The sequence below is a fragment of the Sarcophilus harrisii genome, chromosome 5, assembly GCF_902635505.1.
Source record: "Sarcophilus harrisii chromosome 5, mSarHar1.11, whole genome shotgun sequence".
Taxonomy (NCBI): domain Eukaryota; kingdom Metazoa; phylum Chordata; class Mammalia; order Dasyuromorphia; family Dasyuridae; genus Sarcophilus; species Sarcophilus harrisii.
In genome coordinates, this window is record NC_045430.1 from 113,960,111 (window position 1) to 113,984,479 (window position 24,369).

The following is a 24,369-nucleotide window of genomic DNA, read 5'->3' on the forward strand; positions in this document are numbered from 1 at the left end:
GTCTTTGGGAAAGGGAAGTAATGGAGAGAGAAAAAATTGAAACTCAAAATGAACGCTAAAAATTGTCTTGATATAGAATTAAGAAAAAATGCTACTTTAAAAAAAAAAAAAATCCTTTCTAAACTCTTCTTTGGGGGCCTGAGACAAATTACTTTTTTTTCTTTGAAGCTTCACATGTGGCTATTTTCACAGTATTGTCCTTTTCTAGGTTTATGCCTTGATTCTCCCTATCACAATAGTAACTTTCCATAATCAAGTTTTGTTTTGTTTTTTTTAAGTTTTTGCTCATTTTTTTCTGCCCCTCCCCCCCCCCCCTTGGTGTTTTTATGTGAGACCTGACTCTGATTCCGCGATTCCGCGTTGTCCCGAGCTTTTTGGACCGGGGCTCTGGGTGTGTTGGTTTTCACCGGGCTCCGGGCTTAGCTACTGCTTTCACCAGAGGGTAGGCTTCCTTTCTGAATTGTATTTGGGAGGAGGAAATGGGGAAAGAAAGCACTTCCGGTTGGCCTCTTCTCAGTGCTTTAGCTGCTGCTGGGTAGCAGGAGCTGGACCCCGCTGCTGGGTTGCTATGGGAACACAGTCTCTCCGTTTATAGGCCCCAGGCGTGGAGTCTTGCTATTGGCCAGCCCTAGGCTAGCGCGCCAGTACTGGTCCACAATGGGATTGGGGGCAGGACCTTCTTGTCATTCATTGATTTCTCCCTTGCTACTGGGCTGCTGGTTTGCAGGAGGGCGGGGCCTCACTGGGGGATGCCCCCAGGCTTGATTCCTTCCTGCTGTGAGTCTGGCTGCCCTGCTGCTCTTGCACTTCACTCCCGACCGCCCCATGAGACGGAGCTTTCCTGCCAGGTTGGTAAGTTGCTTCTCTGCTCCTAGATCGATTCTGAGGTGATTTTCTAGTTTTCTGGAGGGGAATTTGGGGAAGCTTCAGAGGCTTTCTTCCTCACCTCACCATCCTGGCACCTGAACTCCTTTGTTATTTTTAAAGCCAAATTTATCTATGACGTAGATATCCAAAAGTACAAATATAAATTTAATTAATTCTTAATCTATTACATACCCCGATACATGCAATAATAGCCTCGCTTACTTAACATGAAGATTCAAAATGAAAAAAAAAAAAAAAAAAAATCGGGCGTACATAACAGCAAAGAGGGTAGCACAACTTCTAGAATTTCTAATGCTAGAATTTCTCCCCCACTTTGGGAGGCCTTTGTTAAAGCCCATCATAGTGTGCTTTGTTGGCCGAGATCCATCTGGGGTACTGAAGCTGTCTTTCCCCCAGTGTATCTAATTTGTATTTGAATCCTAATGCAGACACACTGCAGATAGTTATTGCAGTCCGGTGAATGCTATGAGGTTACTAATGAGGAGTCTAAATCCTCTAGCCTTCCAAAGTTCTCAAGGTTCTCTATTGGTCAAAAACAAGGAAGGAAGAATTTTACTCTCATGGGTACTCTCTCCTAAACTGGTAGATGGTTGGAATCAAGTTCCTTATATCTTTGGAAATTAGACCTTTATCAGAGTAACTGGTTGCAAATATATTTCCTAGTTACCTACTTCCCTTCTAATTTTAGCTATTTTTGTTTTGTTACAAGCAAGCTTTTGCAAACAATGAATCTAATCTCTATTGCACAGAAATACAAACAATGGAAGATATATCCCCATATATAAATATATGAATATATAGCTATACATTCATATATATGCCTATACATATGTGTATAAGTATAATATGTACATATAATTTACATATCATATGCACATATGTATATATAATATGTAAATTTACATATCACATGCATATATACATATATGCATGTGATATGTAAATTACATGTACATATTATACATATGTATGGGTTCTATATACCTCTACATATATAATACACATATATTAATAAGTATGATTAATTAGTATATAATATATTAGTATATAATTATATTAGTATTATATTAGCATATAATATATTAATTAGTATATAATTAGATAATATATAATATATAATTATATACTATATTAATATTAATTAATATCATATTAATTAATATATTATATAATTATATAATATATTAATTAATATATAATATTTATATGTAATGCATATATACGGTATGGATTATATGCATGTATATTAAAACATATAATGCAAGTACATGCATGTGTATCTGTATATGTGCATGCATCTATATGTATGGATAGATCTTGTATTCCCAATATTTTTTGGCCAATTTAAAATAGCAAAGATGAGATCCATTGTTTGCAAATACTTATAAATAAAACTAATGCAGCTAAAATTAGGAAGGAAGCAGGTGATTGAGAAACATATTTGCAAGAAGTTACTCTGATAAAAGCCTAATTTTTAAAGTATATTAGGAATTTATTCATATCTCAGAATACAGACATTCAGTCATCTGTCACTATAGGAAAGAATGCAGTTCCAATCAAACCCTTGAGAATAAGTTGTTTCTTTTATAGAAAAAGACACAGAAATATGAAGACTCAGTGCACTGCCTTATTGGCTCTTTTAAAAGAAGGTGCTTCCATCCATAAATCAATAGCATTCAAGATTCCTTCCAACTTGGATCTCTCTGATAGTAAAAAACAGAAAAGGCATAAAACATGGAAATATATGATCAACTAAAACATTCACCACAGTAATGGAGGAGACCCAGCATAGAGTCCAGGGCAAGAAGAAGGATTTCCAGGAAGATATCTATAATTATTCAAAAGAGTTTGACTTCTCCACCAAAGAAGAAAGATCAAATATATGGAAAATGTTTGTTTTCCAAATAACAGGATGCATCTCAATAGACATCTATAACGCTTGTTCAATAGTATGTCTATTTGGAACAGACAATTTTTTAAAAATTGACATTAAGCTGGATTCAGAATTGGAAAAAGGTGAAAAATTGATTACTTTCAGGAAACTACTACATAGCATTTTTACTGGCTCCAAACTTTTCATAACAGTTTAGGCCCATCTTTTCAATGCCAGCATTAACCAATATTGCCATTAATTCCATTACCTCCAAAGAACAAATGATATTCATCCTACAAATAACAATGGAAAAATGCATGAGGAGCACAGGCAGACTATTGCATATAATTAATAAAGACCTCTAAAGCAGAACAGTAATATATGATGTCATCTAAAGATTTCATAACAAATTAATGGTGACAATGAGACAGGACTGCTAAATAGCTACAGTGCTCTTCTGGAATCTTCCTGCTATTTGGAAGAAGACAGGCCTCTAGAAGGTTGTATGCACCTGTGGTGGTAAATCTTTGGGAGAATTTGAGAGTTGGAAATTATGGCAAGTATAGATGGCCTATAATTCACATCTCTAAAAGAAATTCCTGAATTGATGAGATCAAGGATCCATTTGGGTATCTTGTGAAGACAGAAAGATCCCTTATAAGTTCTCTTAGTTGTATCACATCTGTATTATTATTTCCATTTCTGGACATCATTTTATTTTATTTTATTTTATTTTATTTTTTGCTGAGGCAATTGGGGTTAAGTGACTTGCCCAGGGTCATACAGCCAGGAAGTGTTAAGTGTCTGAGCCCTGATTTTAACTCGGGTCTTCCTGACTTCAGGACTGATGTTCTATCCATTACACCAACTAGCTATCCCAACATCATGTTTTAGAAGAAATTTTTATAGGTTTTGAAGTTTGCCAAGAGGAAAACACTCAGTGAGGAAACTTGAAACTATGCTATATTTAAAAATTATTAAAAGAAATTGGAGTGTTTAATCTGAAAGAAGAGAAGACTTTATAGAGAGATCTGGTAGGTATTTTGGAATATTTAAATGATTTTCACATGAAAGAGAAATTCAGTTATCCTTATATGACCTTTGAATTCAGATTAGTTGGGTAGACTATACAAGGGGAAAGAATTCATCTCAACATGAATTCCTAACAACCAGAAGCATCTAAAAGTATAATGGCCTTTATCAAAAAGTCACCAAAAATCTTTAATTGGAGATTGGATAAAAATTTTTGAGAAAACTTTTTTTTAATTTTGAAAAATTAAATTTTTTTCAAAAAATTTGAAAAATGAATATTGTAGAGGTTTCATTATTTTGATTATTTTTGTTGAATTTTTTACTTGGATTGTTTTATTTTATTGGATTATTTGGATAATTTTTGAGATCCCTTCTAACTCTGAGATTCAGATGTTGCCAGTTCCTCCCTCTCCAGTTGCCACTAAAAGGACTGAGAGCAATACCTCTCAAGCTTATTCTACTTTTTCTGAGGCTAAGCACTAAGGTAACCTTTGAGAGAAGGGGAGGGGGAGAAAGGGGATGGGGGCCAGACAATTTTCTTGGCTTTTTATAACATAATGTTTCCAAGTTTAGCCATGAGATCTGGAGAATCATTTCCTAAAGGATCAGCAGGAGATAGAATCACTGTGTCATTTTGGAACATCTGGATTAATTTCATAATAAAATTAGGAATCAGAATCATGAAAAGAAGCCTCATTATTCCTCCCCTATATAATGGAATGATCCTAATGTCTTGTGTAGTCTCCAAATTGAATTGGATTCTACTCTTCAGCCTTTTTATGAATTTAGACTTTCAAAAATTATTTAGAATAAAAATTGACCTCTTCAACCTACCGAGGCTGATTTGAAATTAACAGATCCTTAACCTAGAAAAATGGAGGAAGTTTAAAGACATTATGTTCTACCATGACATGCAAAAATCTTTATTTTATCATTAGCTATTTGGAGCTTGAGAACTGAGTTTTCTATAATTGGTAAATAAATACTGTCAATTTAATGGTATATTAAACAATGTAAAATATAGGAATGAACAATAAAAAACTTCTATGTCAAAAAGAATGATTATATGAGAATTCTCAAAACTTTCCTAAGTTTACCCAAAATTTAAAATCTGCTCATTAATAGCTATAATAGAACATTTTAACAAATTTAAATCGAATGCAAAATATATTAAAACATTACAATTCATAAATATTGTTATCCACAATAGATTTCATTTATAAAATCCATCAAAAATGACTTTAGAACTTACCATTTTTCCTAACTACATGGGTCTGTTGTTTTGTTTGGTCATCTGGAATGCCATATATTTCTATCAGCACTAGTGGGTCATTCCTATTAGTAGGAGGCAACTGGAAACCACTTATGAGCTGCACAAATGGAATTTAAATATAAGAATAATTTTGGAGTATAAAATTTTCAGTAAAATTCACTTTAAACATAATTATGTGTGAACATATTTATGTTATATATACATACAAATATACATACATTTTCAAATATACTTACATTATATGGTAATGTATTATATATTCATATATCAGAATTGATATGCATATATATATTCAGAAATATAAGGAGTTCAGGTTTAAATAGCACTTTAAGCATTTCATTGTGCTTTGCATACAGTATCTACTTGGAGCCTCACAATAACCCTGAAAGGTGGATACCAATTTTTTTAAAAATTTATAAATAAGGACTCTTAGGTATATAGAGTTTGAGTCACTTTCACAGGTTCACACAATTGGGTAGTTGTCAGTATTCAAACCCCTATCTTGTACTTCTAAAATCAGACATTATTCAGCACTAGCTCTCATTAAAGGAAATTTGGTACAATATAAGGCTATTTTTAAATGGGGTAGTTATCAAAATAATATAAAATAAAGTTCCCATTTTTTCCCTGTAGCCAATTATATAAAAATATCTTTATGGAGGTATTCTAAAAGATTTTACCATAATAGAATTCTGTAGTATCAGATATTATATTAATTGTATCTTTAGTTGTGCTTTGGAACTCCTTAATAGATATATTTGTTAAGATAGGCTAACTCATTTTGATAACCTCAACTAACCTAAAAACTACCTCTATTCAAATGTGTGTAAAGATGTGTAAATGTATATGTATGTACACATATATATTTATGTGTATTTATATATTATATAATATGTATATTATATATCATATATATTACTTATGTATATATTTATATATTATAGACCCTAAAGACAGTGAAACCAGATGAATGACTCCTTTCAAATTCCAAAAAAACACTGTTTCTTATGTTAAAATTTCCAGATAGCAGAATTTGAGAATTATTTATTAAATGATTCTTTGCTTTATCATCTCTCACTATTTACATACAACTGAGTGAAAGCAGACAAGAATTAGAATATAACATTGTCTTATAAAATATAATCTCTTATGTGTATGCAAAGGAAATTTCAGAAGATATAGATTTATAGATACAGATATAATTGTGTTTCTCTTTTGATTTCTATTATGTAGGCCAATGGTTTAACTAAAGCAGAGGTTCTTAATCTGGGTCTAAAAACTTATTTAGAAAAATATTTTTGTAACTATTTCAATGTTATTGGATTCCTTTGTATTTCCACATGTATTATTTGCTGCATTTAAAAATATTATTCCTAAAAAGGTATTTATCAACTTAACTAGACTGCTAACAGGATCAATGGGTTTTTCATATCATCACAAAAATTTAACGCATATTTAATTCATTTAAAACTGAAAGGACCCTCAAGAGACAATCTGTCTCAGCCACTAGGATATTAACATAGAGCGAGTGATTGAAGAGAAATCCAAAAGGCTTGGATTTGGAATCAAGAGAGAAAGAGCTATCTAAATTTGAAATCCACTTCTAATATTTAAAGTGTAACCCTCAGAAAGTCCTTAAACTTCAATTTCTTCATCTTTAAAATGAGGATAATAATGTGTTCAGTTATCCAGATCATATTGTTTTTTCACAGAGAAAACCCTAAAGTGATATATCAATTATCCATTGTTATCTCCTAGCTATTCCTGCTATACTATAATATTGCTTAATATCACTCAATATTGGTGACTTATCACCTTATTGGACAGATAGTTTAAGTATGCAATATTATATTATAAAGCGTAGGCTATCCTCCCTATGTAAGGGATTGATGATACTGTTCTAAAGTAGTATAATAAGTTTTCTATATACTAAAGTTTGTCTGTCTCTTTGGCCCAGATTTCTCTAGTTCATTCTAGATTTTTAAATGTGAAATAATTTCCAAATGGTATTTCATATATTTATCATAAATTGGCTTGTACTTATCCACATTTTCCATCAAGATTCTTATCTTCACAGTTTTGAATGACCCAAAGGAAAATATTTTCATATTTTTTTAGAATATATTAACTGAATGAAATCCAATTTTTAAAGATGAAATATTAAACTGGGTAGCTAAACAATGCTCAATCTTATCTTCATTCCAAGTGACTGCATCTGTGCCCTCCTCCTTCTCCCTTCAAAGCTGAATTCCTAGGTTTACTTTCTCCAGGGGAGCCCAGGTCACATGGACAGGGTAATAATATCCCTAAAGTTTTCATTCTCTTTTTTCCCAACTTCCAATATAATTCTTCACTCCCTAGATTGCCATTCTGTGAGTGTTTGACACAAACACAAGACTCTGGAAAATAACCTAATAGACTTTCCCAGAATCCACTTGTTTAATGATTTGGAATTCATGAAAAGATGACTAGGAGAGAGATAAAATTTCCATTTTGATAGTTGCAAAGAAGTTCCAAGGTTGCAGTGTTAGAAAGATAGATCTTTTCCCTACCCTATAGTAGGAAATTTGCCCACCATCAAACTGTAGTGCATCAATACAAATAGTGCCAGCAGAAGCAACAGATCCTGAAATGGACTGGTGAAGCAAAACTATCTCACAGACAAAGTCTCTGAAATCATTTCTTGTTCCCCCCATCCTTTGAAGAGTAGAAAAGAATGTTCTCTGTTAACTGCAGAAACCATTCAATTTCTTTTCTCCCTTTTCAAAATAAGTAAAACTAAGGAGGGGTGGGGGAGAATGATTTCATTTCCCATTACAAGCCAGTAAAATGGCCATTTCCTCATGAGTTATTTGATGTTCAATTGCTTATTAATAGTTATTATTTAGATTAGCATAATAATATCCCTTAAATAAAAATCTCTTTGGTTTGTGTCCAGCTCTTAGCCAGACATACCAGTGATTTTAAAAGAAAATCTGTCTGTCTTTGTCTCAGTCTCTCTCCCCCATAAACCCCAGATCTACACTACTTCCCCTTGTAATCCCTACAAAACCACAGACACAAGCAGAGAATATCTTAAAGAACCTGTTTTCTTTTCAAGAAGAGTTTTACAACTTAAAAAGTGAATAGACTGTTTAAAAGAAATGGGAAGTAGGTTCAATGAGAAAGCCAGCAGGAAGTAAAAGATAGCTGGATGAAAGTTCCACTGTTAATGATCCAGGGTTTACAGGAAGCATCTAGAATATATTCTGTTGCTCTCCCCATTCCCTCTTTGCAAGTTCCTGATTCTGTAATGACTGAAATAGCAATGGGAGCCAGTACATTCTGTAGCAGCTGGCTATCCCAATCCTATAAATCTTTTCAGAGGATGAAAGAGGGAGACAGTCTTTCCCCAGGAAAGTCACACTTCCAGTGTTTTTTGGATTACTAGGTGCTGATATGGTTTATAGCCTATCCTGCCAGTTTTCTCTCCAGACACTTTGCAAACTCCTTCACCAAAAGGGAAACTACACACCTAAGTCATCATCCCCTAGACTAGTTAGAAAAGCTATTGTGGTCAATAAAACTCCACAAAGGAAACATCTCGATGGTGGTAAGGGTCCTGGATTTTGGAACATTACAATTACTGAGATTAGATGTCGATGTCAGCTTTACCTTTTGTATAAGAAGAATTTTTAGTACAAAACACAGTTCCTTATCAGACACCTATACTGAGGCTGTATAATGTAATATATGCAATGTAATTTGTGTACACACATAATTATTATTCTTCTGCAAATCTTACTTTTGCCACAATTGGGGACTCGCAGCCCATGTTGTTAGCATACTTCCATACCTGAAATCCAGTAAACCCATAGACTTTTTTTTTTTACAGGTAACTCGTCACTGTCCTCCCCAGCATCACCACCATAGTCAAAATGTCAATAATTATTGGACAATATATCCAGAATTGGAAAGGATTTGAGAGATTATCATGTGTAACAGCCTAACTTTACAATAAAGAAACCAAATCCCACAGTGAGTTGCCCAAAATCACACATGAGATTTGAACCCAATATTCAAAGTCCGTTGCCAGGGTTCTTTTCATGAATGGGAAAGAATCGTGTCACCAATATTCTTCATTCATGTTAGCAATTTTGTTTCTCAGGAAACATTTTCTGTGTATCCTGGCAGCAGTTTTCTCTCCACCTCAACTCTTGTTCTGTAGACACTGAATTCTAGACACATTAAGTGAGTAGAAGAGTAGCTTATTCTTACGCCATAGGCATAATTGGTTTCATCCAAAATAACTACCCAAATCTCAATATAAACTCCCCCACACCTTTCACACCTTGCAGTCTCTGGTGTGCTTCTTTAGCCTGGTTGACTAGCATTGTGGCTAAGCAATCCTACCATGACCTCACAAAGTAGTTTATTTCTTCAGATTTTTATTTGCTCCACTTATCTATATTTCTGCTTTCTACCAAGTACATTAATTTGAATCACTACTAATGGGACTGGTACTTTGAGATGAGTCAATGCCCTTACTGTCCACTGAACAGGAAAAGATAAGACTCAGTAGATATGGAAGATAATAACTTCAACTTTAGTACCCTTTTCCTTTCCGGCTTTGGATTTTGTCAGATTTATTTAGGGATTGGGAAAAGCAATGGTTTGTCTACCTGGCTGGCATGTGACTGTGAGCACACATCCTACCTAGATGATCTTAAGCCTAGATTCTGAGTTCTCTTTTTTAAATTTATTCCTTTCTATTCTTAAATGAATAATGAATCCTCACCCAAGATGGACTTGTCTAGAGTTGGAGACAACCTTGTAAGTTAGAAAGGTTTAAGAGATGCTGGATCCTTTTCATTGGAGTTGGCTGAGGGGTTCAAAGAGAAAAATCTTGGAAATGACCACCAAGAAAAAGATAAGCTCAGTTAGCCAGAAGATCTGAACAGTTTGGGTAATCCTGAACCAAAGTGAAATATAACAGTGATTATTCAGCAATCCTTCATACTACTTTATGTTCCAATGAGGATTAAAATCTCTGAAGATATTGTTGGGTTACTAAATCTTGTTTAAGTTATTATGTCAATGTTCTGTTAATGCTTTGAGTTTTTGGCGACTTTCAGCATTTATTTTGTATTTTGGAAACAAACACCTGTTCCATACTTAATTTCCATTGACTACATTCTTACTCTTTCCTATGAGAAAACATAAAATAAAACTAATAAGCAATTTGTCTCTGGATTGTTGGGATAGGAGTTTAAGTAGTCAAAGGGTAGAAAAGGAAAAGTCTAACATTTGTCATTAAGGGCCAGTCTTCCTCAAAGCTTACCCTGATTGGTTTCGCATCCACCTAGAATGGATGAGTCCTTTAAGAAAATGAAGTAGTTACAACACCCCAAGTGCCCTGGGTCCACCTGGGTCCTTAATGTTAGATTAGCTTATGATAAATCTTCATATCCTTAAGACTTTTATATCCATACATAATGATCATCACCTTGATCATATTTATTTTGAAATTTCTTCTTTTTTGCATAACTCTTCAAAAATGTGACATTGAAGATATATATAATCCTGAACCTAGTCACTGAAAACATGGATTCAAATCCTATCTCGACTCTGGACAAGTCACTTAACCTTAACCTTTTCTAAGATTAGTTTCTTCATGTGTAAAATGAAACTAATATTATTTGTAATATGTGTTTCACAATATAGTTATTAGCCTAAGTGAAATAATGTTTATAATAAAATTTTACAAGCTTTAAACTATGATATAGATGTTAACTATTAGCAATAGGAAACATGGGCCAATATTCAAAAAACTACCATCAAACATACCCTTATTGAAAGTATAGTTGGATTATATTCTTTCAATTCATTTGGAGAGAAGTTTAATTTAGGATTTCTCAGGATTTCTGGTTTTAAAAGATATCCACAGCCACCATTATCTAGAAATTTCCCATTCTGCAGATCCATAGGTAATCCAGGAGTTTGGAAATTTAAGGCCACTGTGAAAAAAACCCATTATTGTTACGTTTTAAGAAAACAGAGGATGAATTTAAGAAATATCCAGTGAAGTAATCCATTTAAAATTAATCATGCTACATTTTTAAAGAATATGTGACATTGGAATAGTATTATTTTTTGATTACTCCTTTTGTCAGTTATCCATGGACTGTTACCAACATTTGTGCACCTGAATTGATGACTCAGATAATGATGAACAAATCACAGAGAACTTTATTTTTTTAAATCATATTCAGTACTTATTGCAGAGGAGAAATAGATAAAGAAGAAAATAGTTAATAAATAACAGAGGAAAACAATCATTGGAATTCGTTGATTAATTTCTTCTGATGTTCTGCAACTCTTTAACAGGTTTTAAGATAGCATCAGAATTATGAATTTCTGAGAAGAAAATGGGACTATCTCTAATTGAAAAACAAGTTCATGCTACCTTCAAATATATCCAACTCTCCTTTATCCATTAAAAAAAACCTCTCACTTTATCCATTCATGCTTGATTTCTATTGTCTTCTGTCTCTCTACCCCCTTTCAGCTGATTAGTTATTATATTGTCCTTCATTCTCAAAGAGGACCAAAATGACCTCTCTGTATTAGAGTTGATTTACAATGTGTCCAAATGTGACTGATCAGACTAATAGGAACTGGGAGGGCTCTGCCACAGGTCAGACACAAATAGTCCATATGAACATTTGGGGGCTTCTCTAATTCTGTGCATCTCACATTTCTTTTGGGCTAATTTAATTTTGTTTTGCTCATAGAGCATAAACCCTATGCTGATGAGGGCACGTCATGCTGGGCGGTCCTGTACCAGTGATGTCTTTTAATTCTTGTGTAAATTGGATTTAAGTGAGACAGAGTTGCACAAAGTTGTCAGTCTCACCTCCTCTTCCAGTCCACCACCGTCCAACTGGTGATGACTCAGATGCAATGGACCAAGCTCTAAATGTTCCATAACACCTGCTTCACTTGCCTTCATGGCTATTGGAACAAATTATTCTCATCTGCCCATTCCACCAGGGAAAGTCTTTACATGGCAAGGGTAGCTCCCCCCTAACTCACGGTAGGGTTTGAGAATCTTTAGTTACCCTCAAACTTAACCCATCTACTGAAATAAGTTTACAGGCTATGACCACTGTGCACATTGGCTTTTGGGAGCCACAGATGAGAATTAGGTGGCTCAGGTGGATACCAAAGGTGGTAAGCAACCTTATAAAGGGCTTGGCAGCCTTCACACCAGAGGTACTATTCTTCCTGAACACACTAAACTAAAAAAAACTCTACTAGAGTCTTTACTTAAGTTCTCACTTTATTTTAAAGCTTCAACAATTTGACTCTTGATTTTTAATCTCAACAATTCAACTTAAACTGCTCTTTTCAAAGTTACTGGTGAACTCTTGCCAAATCTAATAACCCTTTTCTCAGTCTTCATACTTATTGCTTTTCCGTATTCTTTGATGCTGTCAATCACCATCTTCTCCTATATATTCTCTCCTTTATATGTTTTCATGACAATGTTCTCTCTCCTGGTTCTCCTACCTTTATGACTTCTCTTTTTCAATCTTCATCAAAATTACACTGCCCAAAGGAATATAAATTTTGATTGCTTAAACCTCACAAGGTATCTTGGGGTTTAGGGGCTAGATTTTTTTTTTAATTTTAGATTAATAGATTTTTTTAATTTTCCCTATTCTTTCTTTTTTTCATTAAAAAAAAAAACTAGGACAATTAATTCTTTTGTCCCAAATAGTTTCATTGTGAATTCTTGCAATCAAGTTCTGAAAAAATGGGCTTTGATAAAGCCCATTGGGATTTAAACAGAGATATCTGATCATTTCTCTCTCTCTTATTAATTGCTTGGCCATTAATTGATCCCAGCCCAAGCCTCACTTGATCACTAGGTTTTCATGTCTCAGAGTGAGTGTAAGTAACAGTTGTTTCTGTAGTGATTAGAAATCCTGAAGGTCTTCTCCTCCCAAAATGAATTTTTTTTTTGAGAAGGCTACCTAGGCTATCTTTTGTCTCATTTCTTACTCCTGAAGGAATGTTATCTCAGAAAAACTGGGGAAAATTTTAGCTTTAAAAAGCCAAGGTCTCCCACTGCATCTAAGGTCATTTCCAGTTGCTCTAACCTATGTCTTGCCACTAGACCAGATGACCCTTGAAGAAGAGAATGAAACTGATGACTTTGCATAGCTCTGCCTCACTTAAATCCAAATTACTTGCAAGACTTCACCCTCCTAATTCACTAACCATGGATGTCCCCAAAGGTTTTATTCTGTGCCTTCTACTTTCACACTACATTTTCTCATTTGGTGATCTCATCAGCTCCCATGGGTAATTATTATCTCTATGTAGATCATTCCCAGATTTTATATTTATACACACACACACACACATATACACACTCACACATATGTGTGTGTGTGTGTGTATATATATATATATACATACATGTATGTATGTATGTGTGTGTGTATATCCAGCCCTAGTTTCTCTCCTGAGCTCTCTCCCACAATCCTGATGGCTTTTTTGCATATTTTGATCAAGGTCTTATTTTAAATTCCACATGTCTAAAACAGCTCATAAATGGTAAATGAAAGGTAAATTCACACCCTAGATGTTTGAGAGTTTTCTTATCACTATTTTAATCTAAGAATTGCTTCATTTTGGGAGCATATGATTTTTTAAAAATATTCCTACTCAGAGTCAGTCAACATTACGAGATATCTAGTATATTACTAATTCTAAGAGAAGGGGGAAAGAGAATTAACACTTACCTCAGGAAAATCAATAGTGTAGTGAATTAATAAAAATATCATTAAAATAAAATATTCTTCATTTCATATTTTGTAAGCAAAGATGCAACTGCTCAACATACCCATCTGACATCCTACATTCCAAAATTCTTGAGGAATGTAATTAGAAGAATCCGTTCTGCTTGCTTTGGGATATATTCTTGTAATGAAGTTGTTAGTATGTGAGATAAATTCACGAGCTAAAAACAAGTATTGGAACATTGTAAATTACTTCTGTATTTGAAGTATGTGAAACAAGCAATTCTTGATTATCTTGTTTATAAGAAGCCATATTATTCTTTTATTCTAGCAAAAATATTTTAATTTTATCACGTTATATTAGTAAGTATGTACATTGAAAATAATTACACCTTACATTTTTATAATGCACTATGGTTTTAAAAGAGTTCCTTATAATAACTCTGTGAATCACACAAAGCAAACATTGTTATCCCAGTTTATTGATAAGAAAATAAAGAATTAGATTAAGTATTTAACCATCTTTTCATGATCTTGTCTAGAAAACTATTGTCAAAGGATCTTAGAACTAGACCTGGAGAAGCTATTAAAAGTCATTTTTGAACCCCTTGTTTTAGAGATAATGGAACTGAGGCCCCAAGATCATATGGGTGGTATCAAAGGTATAAGAAAAATCTTCAGCATGATAGAAGCAAATAACATACACAGAAAACTAATCAGTATTTCTATATATTACTAACAAAAACCAGAAGATGATAATAGTAAGAGATATATAAATTAAACAATCATAACACCAGGTAACCCACCATGGGACAACTACAGAGATAAAGAATTAAACATACAAAGAGATATCTATGTAATGGATAAATTGCTATCTTTGAAATCAGGAAACATGGATTACAACCCAGCCTCTGGTACATATTAGTTTATATAATAATAGGTTTGACACTTAAACATTCATTTTCCTCACCCATAAAGCACATTTAAATACCTGCCTCCTAGAGTTCTAATAAGAAAAGAACTATATAAGCCTTAAAACTCAATATAAACTTCAATTGTTACTATTGTTTTTTTTTTTCAAGAATTGGTCAAGACAATGGAATAAAAAATTATTATATTACCCAACTTCATAGATAAAATGCAATGCCAAAGTAATAAATGACTATTTTATAAAAGATAAGACAGTGATTTCCTTAGCATGAATAAATTTTATGTCTGGAAACTCCTAAAAATTCAGGTTAGTATCTTTGGTACAATTTAGTCTTAGAGAGTTGTCTACAATAATGAGAGTGCAAGTGACTTTCTCAGAATCACATCACCCACGCTTTTCTGTCTTCAAAGCCAAGTCTGTTCACTTACAGGAATGCTGTTAAACTCAAATAAAAACAGGGGCCACTAATCTACATATAAGGATACCTGCAGGCCACATAATGACTTAGAAAATCACTTGTTAACATTATTACTTATGTTCCATTTTATTTTTATTTTGTTTAATAATTTTCCAAATACAATTTAATCTGATTTGACTGGTGTTGGGGAGCATTGGGCCATCCCTCTCCTCTACTCTTGCTACCACTCTACACTTGACTCTCAGATATAGGATACTTCTATAGCATTCCATACTATCTCTCTCTTTATCAACGTAAAAAAAGAATGATAAAGTAAATGAGCATCAAAGAGAATTAAAGGAAGAACATATATTTATATGCATATATATAAACTATATGGTAATAATTAGTGCCATAATTAATATCAAATTTACCAATGACCATGAAAAGATAATCCTATATCTATTGCAGTCTTTGAGAGATGAAAGATGTTTACATATTCAACAAAATGTGGGAAATTATAGGGGAAGGTAGATGGATTTAATTGTATAAAAATAGTTTTTAATGTGACAAAAAAGAATATTTCTAGAAGAAAAAGGAAAGAAACATACAAGAATAAAACTTTGTTATAAATACTTTAGTGAAAATTTGACATCTGAAAGAGAACTATATGCAACAGGTAAAAGCAATCCAGGAATATTTTAATATTAAAAGTGATTCTCCAAAGGAGAAACAAGTTATCAAAAACCAAATAAAATTATTTAAATTCTCTAAGAATACAAAATGCAAATTCAAACAATTTTGAGGTATTTTACACAATATATCCTAATAATTCCACTCAATATTTGTAATGGGCTGAGGCTTGAGTTGATGCACTGAGGTCCCAAGCACATGAGGCTAAATAGTAATTGGACTATACTCTATTAATATACATGCTTGGATAAAGAATGGCCCCCACCCACTCTGTGCAAGTCCTGATGTGTTGTATAGGAAATGACGATTTTAGTGGGTGGAGGCAGAGAGAGAGGAAGAGAGCCTGAGAGAGATTGCGGGCTGGCTTCTGGTCTAGCTAGCTTCTTGACTCAGCTGCACACATTTGCTATTGCTTATTCTCTTCCACCTGTGATCTTTCTTCACTGAGAATAAAGATTGACGATTTTCCTCTAACCTGAATTCCTGACTCCGGCTGATTTTAAAATACGCAGGCTTCACACTTGGTGCCCAAGTGTGGGAAACAAGGACCCTACCTTCGCTGAAGAAGTCTCCGGTGACCAGGAACTTAGGTGAGTATTGTTAATAGACAAATAGGGAACTTATTTTCTTAAAAACTAAACTAGTAATCTTTTTTTGGCTGAAATGGGACAAATGCTAGCTAAAGATTCCCCATCCCCGCCCCCAACCCCTTCAGCCCCACCCAGGAGTGGCACTATAGAAAGCATGCTTAAGCTGATAGAAGGACAAGGGCTACTTATAACTTGGGAACAGATAGCTAGACTTCTGGGCACATTAAACTGCACCTCTGCTTGGTTCACAGAGGAAGAGCAAATCTATTGAGATAATTGGTGTTTGGTTGGACAATAGCTGTCGGCATATTACAAAGAAAACAATCCTCATTCAATTTCCATCAAGGCATTCTATTTATACAATATAATACAATTAGCCCAAAGAAATCCAATAATTAATAGAAGAAAGAAAAAACCGCCAAATAGCAAGATGGGGAAACCTGATAATAAGGAGGAAGACAATGAAGAGATTAATGACCATATCCCCACAGGGCATGGAGACTTAAGTGAGCTTCAAGGGTGTGGAGACTTTCCACCCCAAGAGGCAGCTTCAGGCCCACCTCTGAAGTAGATAATTGACTCTCCTCCATCAACTCCACCCTCTGGGATGGAGGGAAGTGGGGTAGTGGGGGGGGGTGGGGGGGTGGGCAGTGACAGCACCAGCACCTCCCCCCCAGCATCCAACTACTCCTATGACTAGATTGCAACAGGGGTTAATGAAGGCCAAAGCAGAAGGAATAGATGTAGCAGAACTCCAACACCACAATACAACAGTTTAATTCCTCAGGTCAAGAAAGTCGAAGATATGCTCCTTTTAACACAGAAATCCTCAAAGACCTGAAAAAGGCTTGTACTCTTTATGGGGCTACATCAGCTTATGTTAAGATGCTATTACAGAATTTGGCTTTTGAAATCTTGACCCCTAATGACTGGAAATCTATAGCAAGGGTATGCCTAGAACCTGGACAAAATTACATGTGGCTTTCTGAATATAGTGAGCTCTGTAGGATACAAGTCCAACAAAATAGTCAAAATGCAGTGCATGCTGCAGTCACCTATGACCCTACTAACAGGTGTAGGTCCCTATGCAGATGTCACAGCACAGATTAATTATTCAGTAGCAGCATATGAGCAAATTGCTGCTAATGCTATCAAAGCGTAGGCTTCAATTCACAATAAAGGTGACAAGGGTGAGGCCTTCACAAAAATAACACAAGGGCCAGATGAACCCTTTGCTGACTTTGTTGGACGTTTGCAGACAGCTATCACAAAAACTAATGGGGAAAATGCATCGACAGACATTTTAATAAGGCAACTTGCTAAGGAAAATGCTAATGAGGTTTGCAGAAGAATTGTACTAGGACTGTGCAAGGATGCTCCTTTAGAGGAGTTAATAAGACGCTGTGCCACAGTGGACAAAAATGCCTTTTATAGCCAGGCTCTGATGCAGACTTCCCAAGATCCCAACATGGGAAGACAGGGTCCCTTCTGTCAAGGGACTTCCAGAGAGACTCGTCAATGCTTTCAGTGTGGTAAAGTAGGGCATCTGAGTTGGTATAGAGACAGAGTGAGAAAACAGGGTGGGAGAACAAGACCCAATACCACACGTCCAAAATGAAACAGAGACTTCCATTGGGCCTCAGAATGTAGACAGGTTCAGGGAAACGGGATGAAGGGCCCAGCCCCAGGGCCCCAGGCAAAAAACACTTGAGGCATGATAGCAGCCAATGGTGCAGCTTGACCAAGGACACTTACAACCTTCTCTAAGTCCTTGGAATTCCCCAGTATTTGTTGTAAAAAAGAAATCTGGAAAATGGAGGATGTTAACAGATTTAAAAAAGGTGAATAAACAGATGGAAACTATGGGAACTCTTCAGCCTGGACTTCTATCTCCTACTCAATTGCCTATTGAATGGCCCCTTTGGGTCATAGATATTAAGGATTGTTTCTATTCTATCCCTCTGGATAAGGAGGATATGAAAAGATTTGCCTTTTCAGTGCCCAGCGTTAACTTAGCTGAGCCTTATAAAAGATATGAATGGACAGTTTTGCCACAGGGAATGAAAAACAGCCCTACTATGTGTCAAATGTATGTTGCTGCTGCTCTTGCTCCAGTAAGAAAAGCATTCCCAAAAGTTATGCTATTACATTACATGGATGACATTTTGGGATGTGCACCTGAGGAACAAATGTTAGAGGCATGTCTACAAAAGACCATAGAAACACTAAGGAATTACAAATTATACATAGCACCAGAAAAAATTCAAAGACATGCTCCTTTTCAATATTTAGGATATGAAGTATACCCTAAGGTGCTTACAGTTCAAAAACTCTCCTTAAGAACAGAAAAGCTAAACACATCTAATGATTTCCAGAAATTGATAGGAGATATCCAATGGCTGCGTCCATTGTTAGGCTTGACTACCTATCAGTTACAACCGTTATATGACATTTTAAAGGGGAGACAGTGCTTTAAATTCACCACGCCAGCTTACAAAAGAAGCTCAAGAGGCTTTGAGAAAAGTTGAACTGGCTTTATCCAATGTGGTTGAAAGAGTCACTCAAAAACCCTTGGAGATAACAGTTTTTGCCACACAAGAGGCACCCACAGCAGTCCTTCATCAAGGAGACAGACAGTGTGATGGAGTGGGTGAACCTCCCGGCACAACCAGAACAAAGCCTTACTCCCTACCCAGTGCTTGTGGCTAGAATTTTATTAAAGGCCATTAAGCAAACAGTACAATTATCTGGGACAAGACCTGACAAGATATATACCTTTTATACCAATACACAAATTAATGTGTGTTGTGAGACCATCCCAGAGTGGCAAATTTTATTAGCCATGGCTCCAAATTTTATACATGGATCTCCATTAAAGATAACCAGACTATTACATAATTGGCAATGGATTCCTGAAGAAAAAATTTCTAAAGTTCCTCTTAAAGGACCAACTATCTTCAAGGATGCATCCAAACATAATATTTGTGCTGTGTACTCTCATGATCTAACTATAAAGAGAGTAGTCAGAACTCCTTTTCAGTCCACTCAGCAGAATGAATTGTACGCGATCATTCCAGCTCTTACTTATTATCCAGGAGACATAAATATAATATCTGATTCGGCCTATTCAGTAGGTAGGCTGTGATCACCTCCTTTTCGGTGCTTTCACCTCCTTTCCTGAGAAGTCATGGAGGGTGTGATCACCTCCTCTTGGAAGCTCTGACTTCCCTGAGGAGTCAGGGATGGCATGACCACCTGTGTTCTAAAACAAAAGAAAGCGGGAGATGTAATGGGCTGAGGCTTGAGTTGACGCACTGAGGTCCCAAGCACATGAGGCTAAATAGTAATTGGACTATACTCTATTAATATACATGCTTGGATAAAGAATGGCCCCCACCCACTCTCTGTGCAAGTCCTGATGTGTTGTATAGGAAATGACGATTTTAGTGGGTGGAGGCAGAGAGAGAGGAAGAGAGCCTGAGAGAGATTGCGGGCTGGCTTCTGGTCTAGCTAGCTTCTTGACTCAGCTGCACACATTTGCTATTGCTTATTCTCTTCCACCTGTGATCTTTCTTCACTGAGAATAAAGATTGACGATTTTCCCTTAACCTGAATTCCTGACTCCAGCTGATTTTAAAATATGCGGTCTTCACAAATATTATCAAGTATTTATGAAACATCTACTATGTTGTTTTTCAGTTACTTCAGTCAAGTCTGACTCTTCAGGATCCCACTTGAAAAGATATTACCCAGCTCATTTATGAGGTACTAAGGCAAACAAGGTAAGTGACTTGCCCAAAATCACATAGTTGAGGCCAGCTTTGAGCTCAGAATGATGAGTCCATTCCTGGCACTCTATACACTTTCACCTAACTGCCTATATCTTTTCATATACACATACATACACACATCTAGACAATCAACAACAAAGCTACAAATGAAACCATTTTATGTGTTTCCAAGTTTCTGATGTATAAACATTCATATTTAAAATTTTAGAGCATGCTTTAGAGAGCCAGTATAAACTAGCCTCAGCACACCCCAACTTGTGATCATATTTCCCCTGGGTCATCTCTTCTCTTGATTAAAAATTTGCAATTGTTTCAGCAGATCCTCAAATAGCTAAGCTCAATAACCTTCACTATCTTGGTTGCTCCGTCTGGATACTAGTGTATTAGAGCCATCATCTAGGACCTTTTAACATTATGTGGGTCCCAATGAAACATGTATTGTCCGATTGTCTCTCTCACTTTGTGTTATATAGTACTTTTCTGGTCACAAATAAGACGGTGTTATTTCCCTGATGAATGTTTTCAACCACATCATGAATGTATATTCTTATTGATAATATGCAGCATCATAATTTACTAATCTGTGTCTATCCATAACTTTTACAGTTACTCTTAATTTTAAAACTTTGAAGACTGTGTTGGTAAATTAGGTAAGTGTCCTTAGTGCTTACTAATTGCCTTCTCATCCATTTCAGAAATAAATACAACATACTAAACAAAAAGCTCTAAGTGAATGTTAACTTATTTATTGGACCCATAGCATCCTTTATAATCTAAAGACTAACTTGAGAAAGTTAAAAAAATTCAGTCTATAAAAAGCCTAGTAACACATTTGTTTGACTAATCTTGCATACCTTGAGCTGTGAAGTTTTTATTTAAAGTACTGATCTATGTGGAAGAGAAAACCCATGCTTTCAAGGAAAGTTTTTCAAACACTATCTAAAATCATGATAATAAGCCAAATAAATTTGCAAAGTGATTTAGCCTCTCTCACCTTCTATTTCTCTCTCCTTCATGCCATCAACTAATTACATACTGAAAGATCCCAAAATACAGATTTTGAAGCAGAAATAAAAGATAAAGCTTTGTCATCTCTACAATAACTACCTATATATCTTGGGAAGCAAAGACAATTGGCAAAACATCACCAACATATGCTAGAGATGAGATCTTTCTTATCTATAGGGGAAATCTTGGAAACCATCTTTGATGCTGGCTCTATAAGCCATCTGGGCTGCTGCCACACCAAGCAGTTGATCTGACACCTCAGGCACTAATCCAGATGGCTTAAAATTCGATTGAAGCCCTTAAGACCTTCATCCCACTTCAAATTCCAGCTGTTCTAAGGTCCCATATAACTACAAAAATATTCCTCAATAAGTTCATTAAGCTACATAAGTTTTATTTACATGAACTGGCTTTTCTTTCTCTTAGTAAGGCTGATGATTTACCACAAAGTCATTTCTAAAAGGCTCTACTTCTAAGTGATAATAAAATGTGAGCAAAAAAAACTTGATTGATTTTCTTTTTAATTTATCCCTTTTCCAGAAATGAAATCAGACATATAGCATTACTGAAAAAAAAATTGCTATTTCATCTTGTTTTTGCATAAGAGAGCAATTTGGAACCATTGAATGTAGCTTCCTAAATGCTATCAATTCCACTCTTCTTTATATTGTCCAGGTGCAAAACATCTATAATATGTGAACTTATAGACTTAGTTTGTGGACTCCTCACCTAAAATTATGTCATAATTTGTGCAATATGCATCTTCATCTAATTGGTTATTCCTATATGAATTATTGGATCAGTCTCTTGAATTGTTAAAGATAAAATTTAAGAGGTCTTAGCTATATTAATCTTAGCATTCTTATTATAAATGAAATAAAACTAATAAGAAACTGCTATTAAATGAAATGATAGTTCTCATATTTTCCCTTAGACAAGTATAAGAGATAGGACAGGTGACTCCATATTGCCCTCAAATGATGTCATTTTATGAGTTGCTTGTTCATCTTGCTTTGGATTGCTTAAGATGAACAAAAGGAAACACTATAAAAATAAAGACTATGTGTTTTGGGTTTTTTTGTCATAAAGATTCCACAAAGAACTGACAATATCCTCAAAATCAAGTCAATGAAATATCTACTACAAAGGGAAATGAACAAAGGAAAATTCTATTCTGGATCTCATTCTCAGTAAAAAGAAAGAACTGGTTGCTTAAATAAAAGTTATGTAAATCTTTTTAATTTCATTTATGGGAGATTTATTAATAAGTGGAAATATTTTAACTTTCTACTATATGCAAGACAATTTTCTAGGCATTAGAAATAAGGGGACAAATTTAGTCCCAGTGCCTCAACAATATGGGGATTGTGTGATACAGTACAAAGAATGTATCAGAAAACCTAAATTTGAATGCCAATTTTGACACTTAATGCCTTTGAGACCTCAGCAAATTTCTTAAATCCTCTGGATCTCATTCTGCTTATTTGCAACCCTTGGAGGTTGAACTAAACGACCTCTAAAAACCCTTCTGGAGCTAAATCTTTTATTCTGCTTACTATATATGAAAACAAAGAATTCTTTCTTTAGTTAAAGAGTATTAACTGAAAAGATCTGGAATATTCTTATATAGTAAGTAGCACTTAAAATGAAAAATAATGGCATAATCGAAAATGAAGAACAACTTTTATAAGGGCATAGAGGTGGAAGATTGAACCCACTTAGAACAATTTGGAAGCAAGTAGAACAATATGGCAGAAACATAAAGTGTGAAATAGTAAACAAAGTAAAATAAATCAGGAAAGATAAGTTAGAGAAAGATTATGAAAGTCTTTATGTATTACATGCATCATATCATATCTCAAAACCAGTAAGGAGCCACTGAAACTTCTTTTTTCTTTTATTTATTTATTTTAAACTTAAAGCCACTGAAATTTCTTGAGCAGGGAACTGGTATGGTCAGACTTATGCTTTGAGAATATCAATTTGGGAGTAGTATAAATGATGAGGGGAGAGGAGAATGACTTGTATCTGAAAAAACATTTAGTAGCTTACTGAATTAGACTAGGTGAGAGGTAGTAACTGGCTGAAGTAGGATCTTAGTCATGCAAATAGAAAAAAGAGAATATATATATACACATATACATATATATGTATGTATATGAATGATGATGTAGAAGTAGAATCAATTAGTCTTGGGAAATGGTCAACATGAAACTTGGGGAGGGGGACATGGCCAGTTCATCTTAAGAATTTTAGTTAAAGAGAGAGGATAGGTGAAAAGAGTCTAATATTAAACCTACCTTTTTGGAGAAAATATTTGAAAGAGTTTGTAGAAAGATGATCTTTGGATCAAAAATTGACAGAATAGAAACCTCTCGAAATTTATATTCTAGAGATATAAATAAAAACAGTTCCAGTGAAGAGAAAAAGGCATAATTTTCTAATGACACTAATGTGGAAACACATACACTCCATTCACCAAGCAACTTGGATATTTAAAAAGACATGTATGAAAAACAGAAGCAAGAAGTAAAAAAGGATGGCTATAATTTCCTGAAATGCTTTGAAGATGCCTCGGTTTTCCAGGATTCATTCAAGTCTCAGAAAATGTTCCACTGTTTGAAAGAAAATTTAAAATCTTCATTCTTTCTCTCCTAGACTATGCAATTTATCCTGTATATATCTTGTACATAATTGCTTCCATAGTCTTTCCCATTAGACTTGAAAGTAGGGATTGTTTTGTGCCTTCCTTTGTTTCCATAGAAATGAGCACAGTACCTGGCATGTAGCAAGCCCTTAATAAATATTAGTTATTAGTAGGATTTGTGCCATCAGTCCCAAAATGGGCTTTTTGAAATTCCTCTCCTAAGTATGGCCATCTCCTTTTCAAAAAGTCTGAGAAATCAATTTTTATTTTTGTCATCTATTTCATTATTAGGTAGCAATGATGAAGTTAAGTTTCTCTTTAATGTAAATTCACAATACCTTTGGGTGCTTTAGATTGTCCCTCTTCAAATTTAAGTAACTTAATTTTCATTTTTATTTCAATATATGTTTAAGAATTTCTACTTCTTGTTATTGACCTGAATTTGTCAGCAGTATGT

The 24,369-nt window shown here is 34.7% G+C and overlaps 1 protein-coding gene and 1 long non-coding RNA gene across 7 annotated transcripts in view; one reads left to right on the forward strand and one right to left on the reverse strand.

The window, feature by feature from the left end:
• The window catches only part of PLCZ1 (phospholipase C zeta 1), a 105,406-nt gene that overhangs the window by 30,854 nt on the left and 50,183 nt on the right, over positions 1 to 24,369 (reverse strand). For all 6 annotated transcript variants that reach the window (XM_031938376.1, XM_031938375.1, XM_031938377.1 and 3 more), the window contains 3 exons: positions 13,960 to 14,076; positions 10,893 to 11,062; positions 5,046 to 5,163 (listed from right to left, as the gene is read on the reverse strand). In XM_031938376.1, coding sequence (XP_031794236.1) covers positions 5,046 to 5,163; positions 10,893 to 11,062; positions 13,960 to 14,076 — 405 coding nt within the window. The remainder of the gene's footprint in view (positions 1 to 5,045; positions 5,164 to 10,892; positions 11,063 to 13,959; positions 14,077 to 24,369) is intronic.
• LOC116419279 lies at positions 723 to 23,931 on the forward strand. Its single transcript, XR_004229541.1, has 4 exons — positions 723 to 852; positions 16,389 to 16,466; positions 20,166 to 20,248; positions 20,864 to 23,931. It is a non-coding gene; the product is annotated as an uncharacterized LOC116419279 (long non-coding RNA).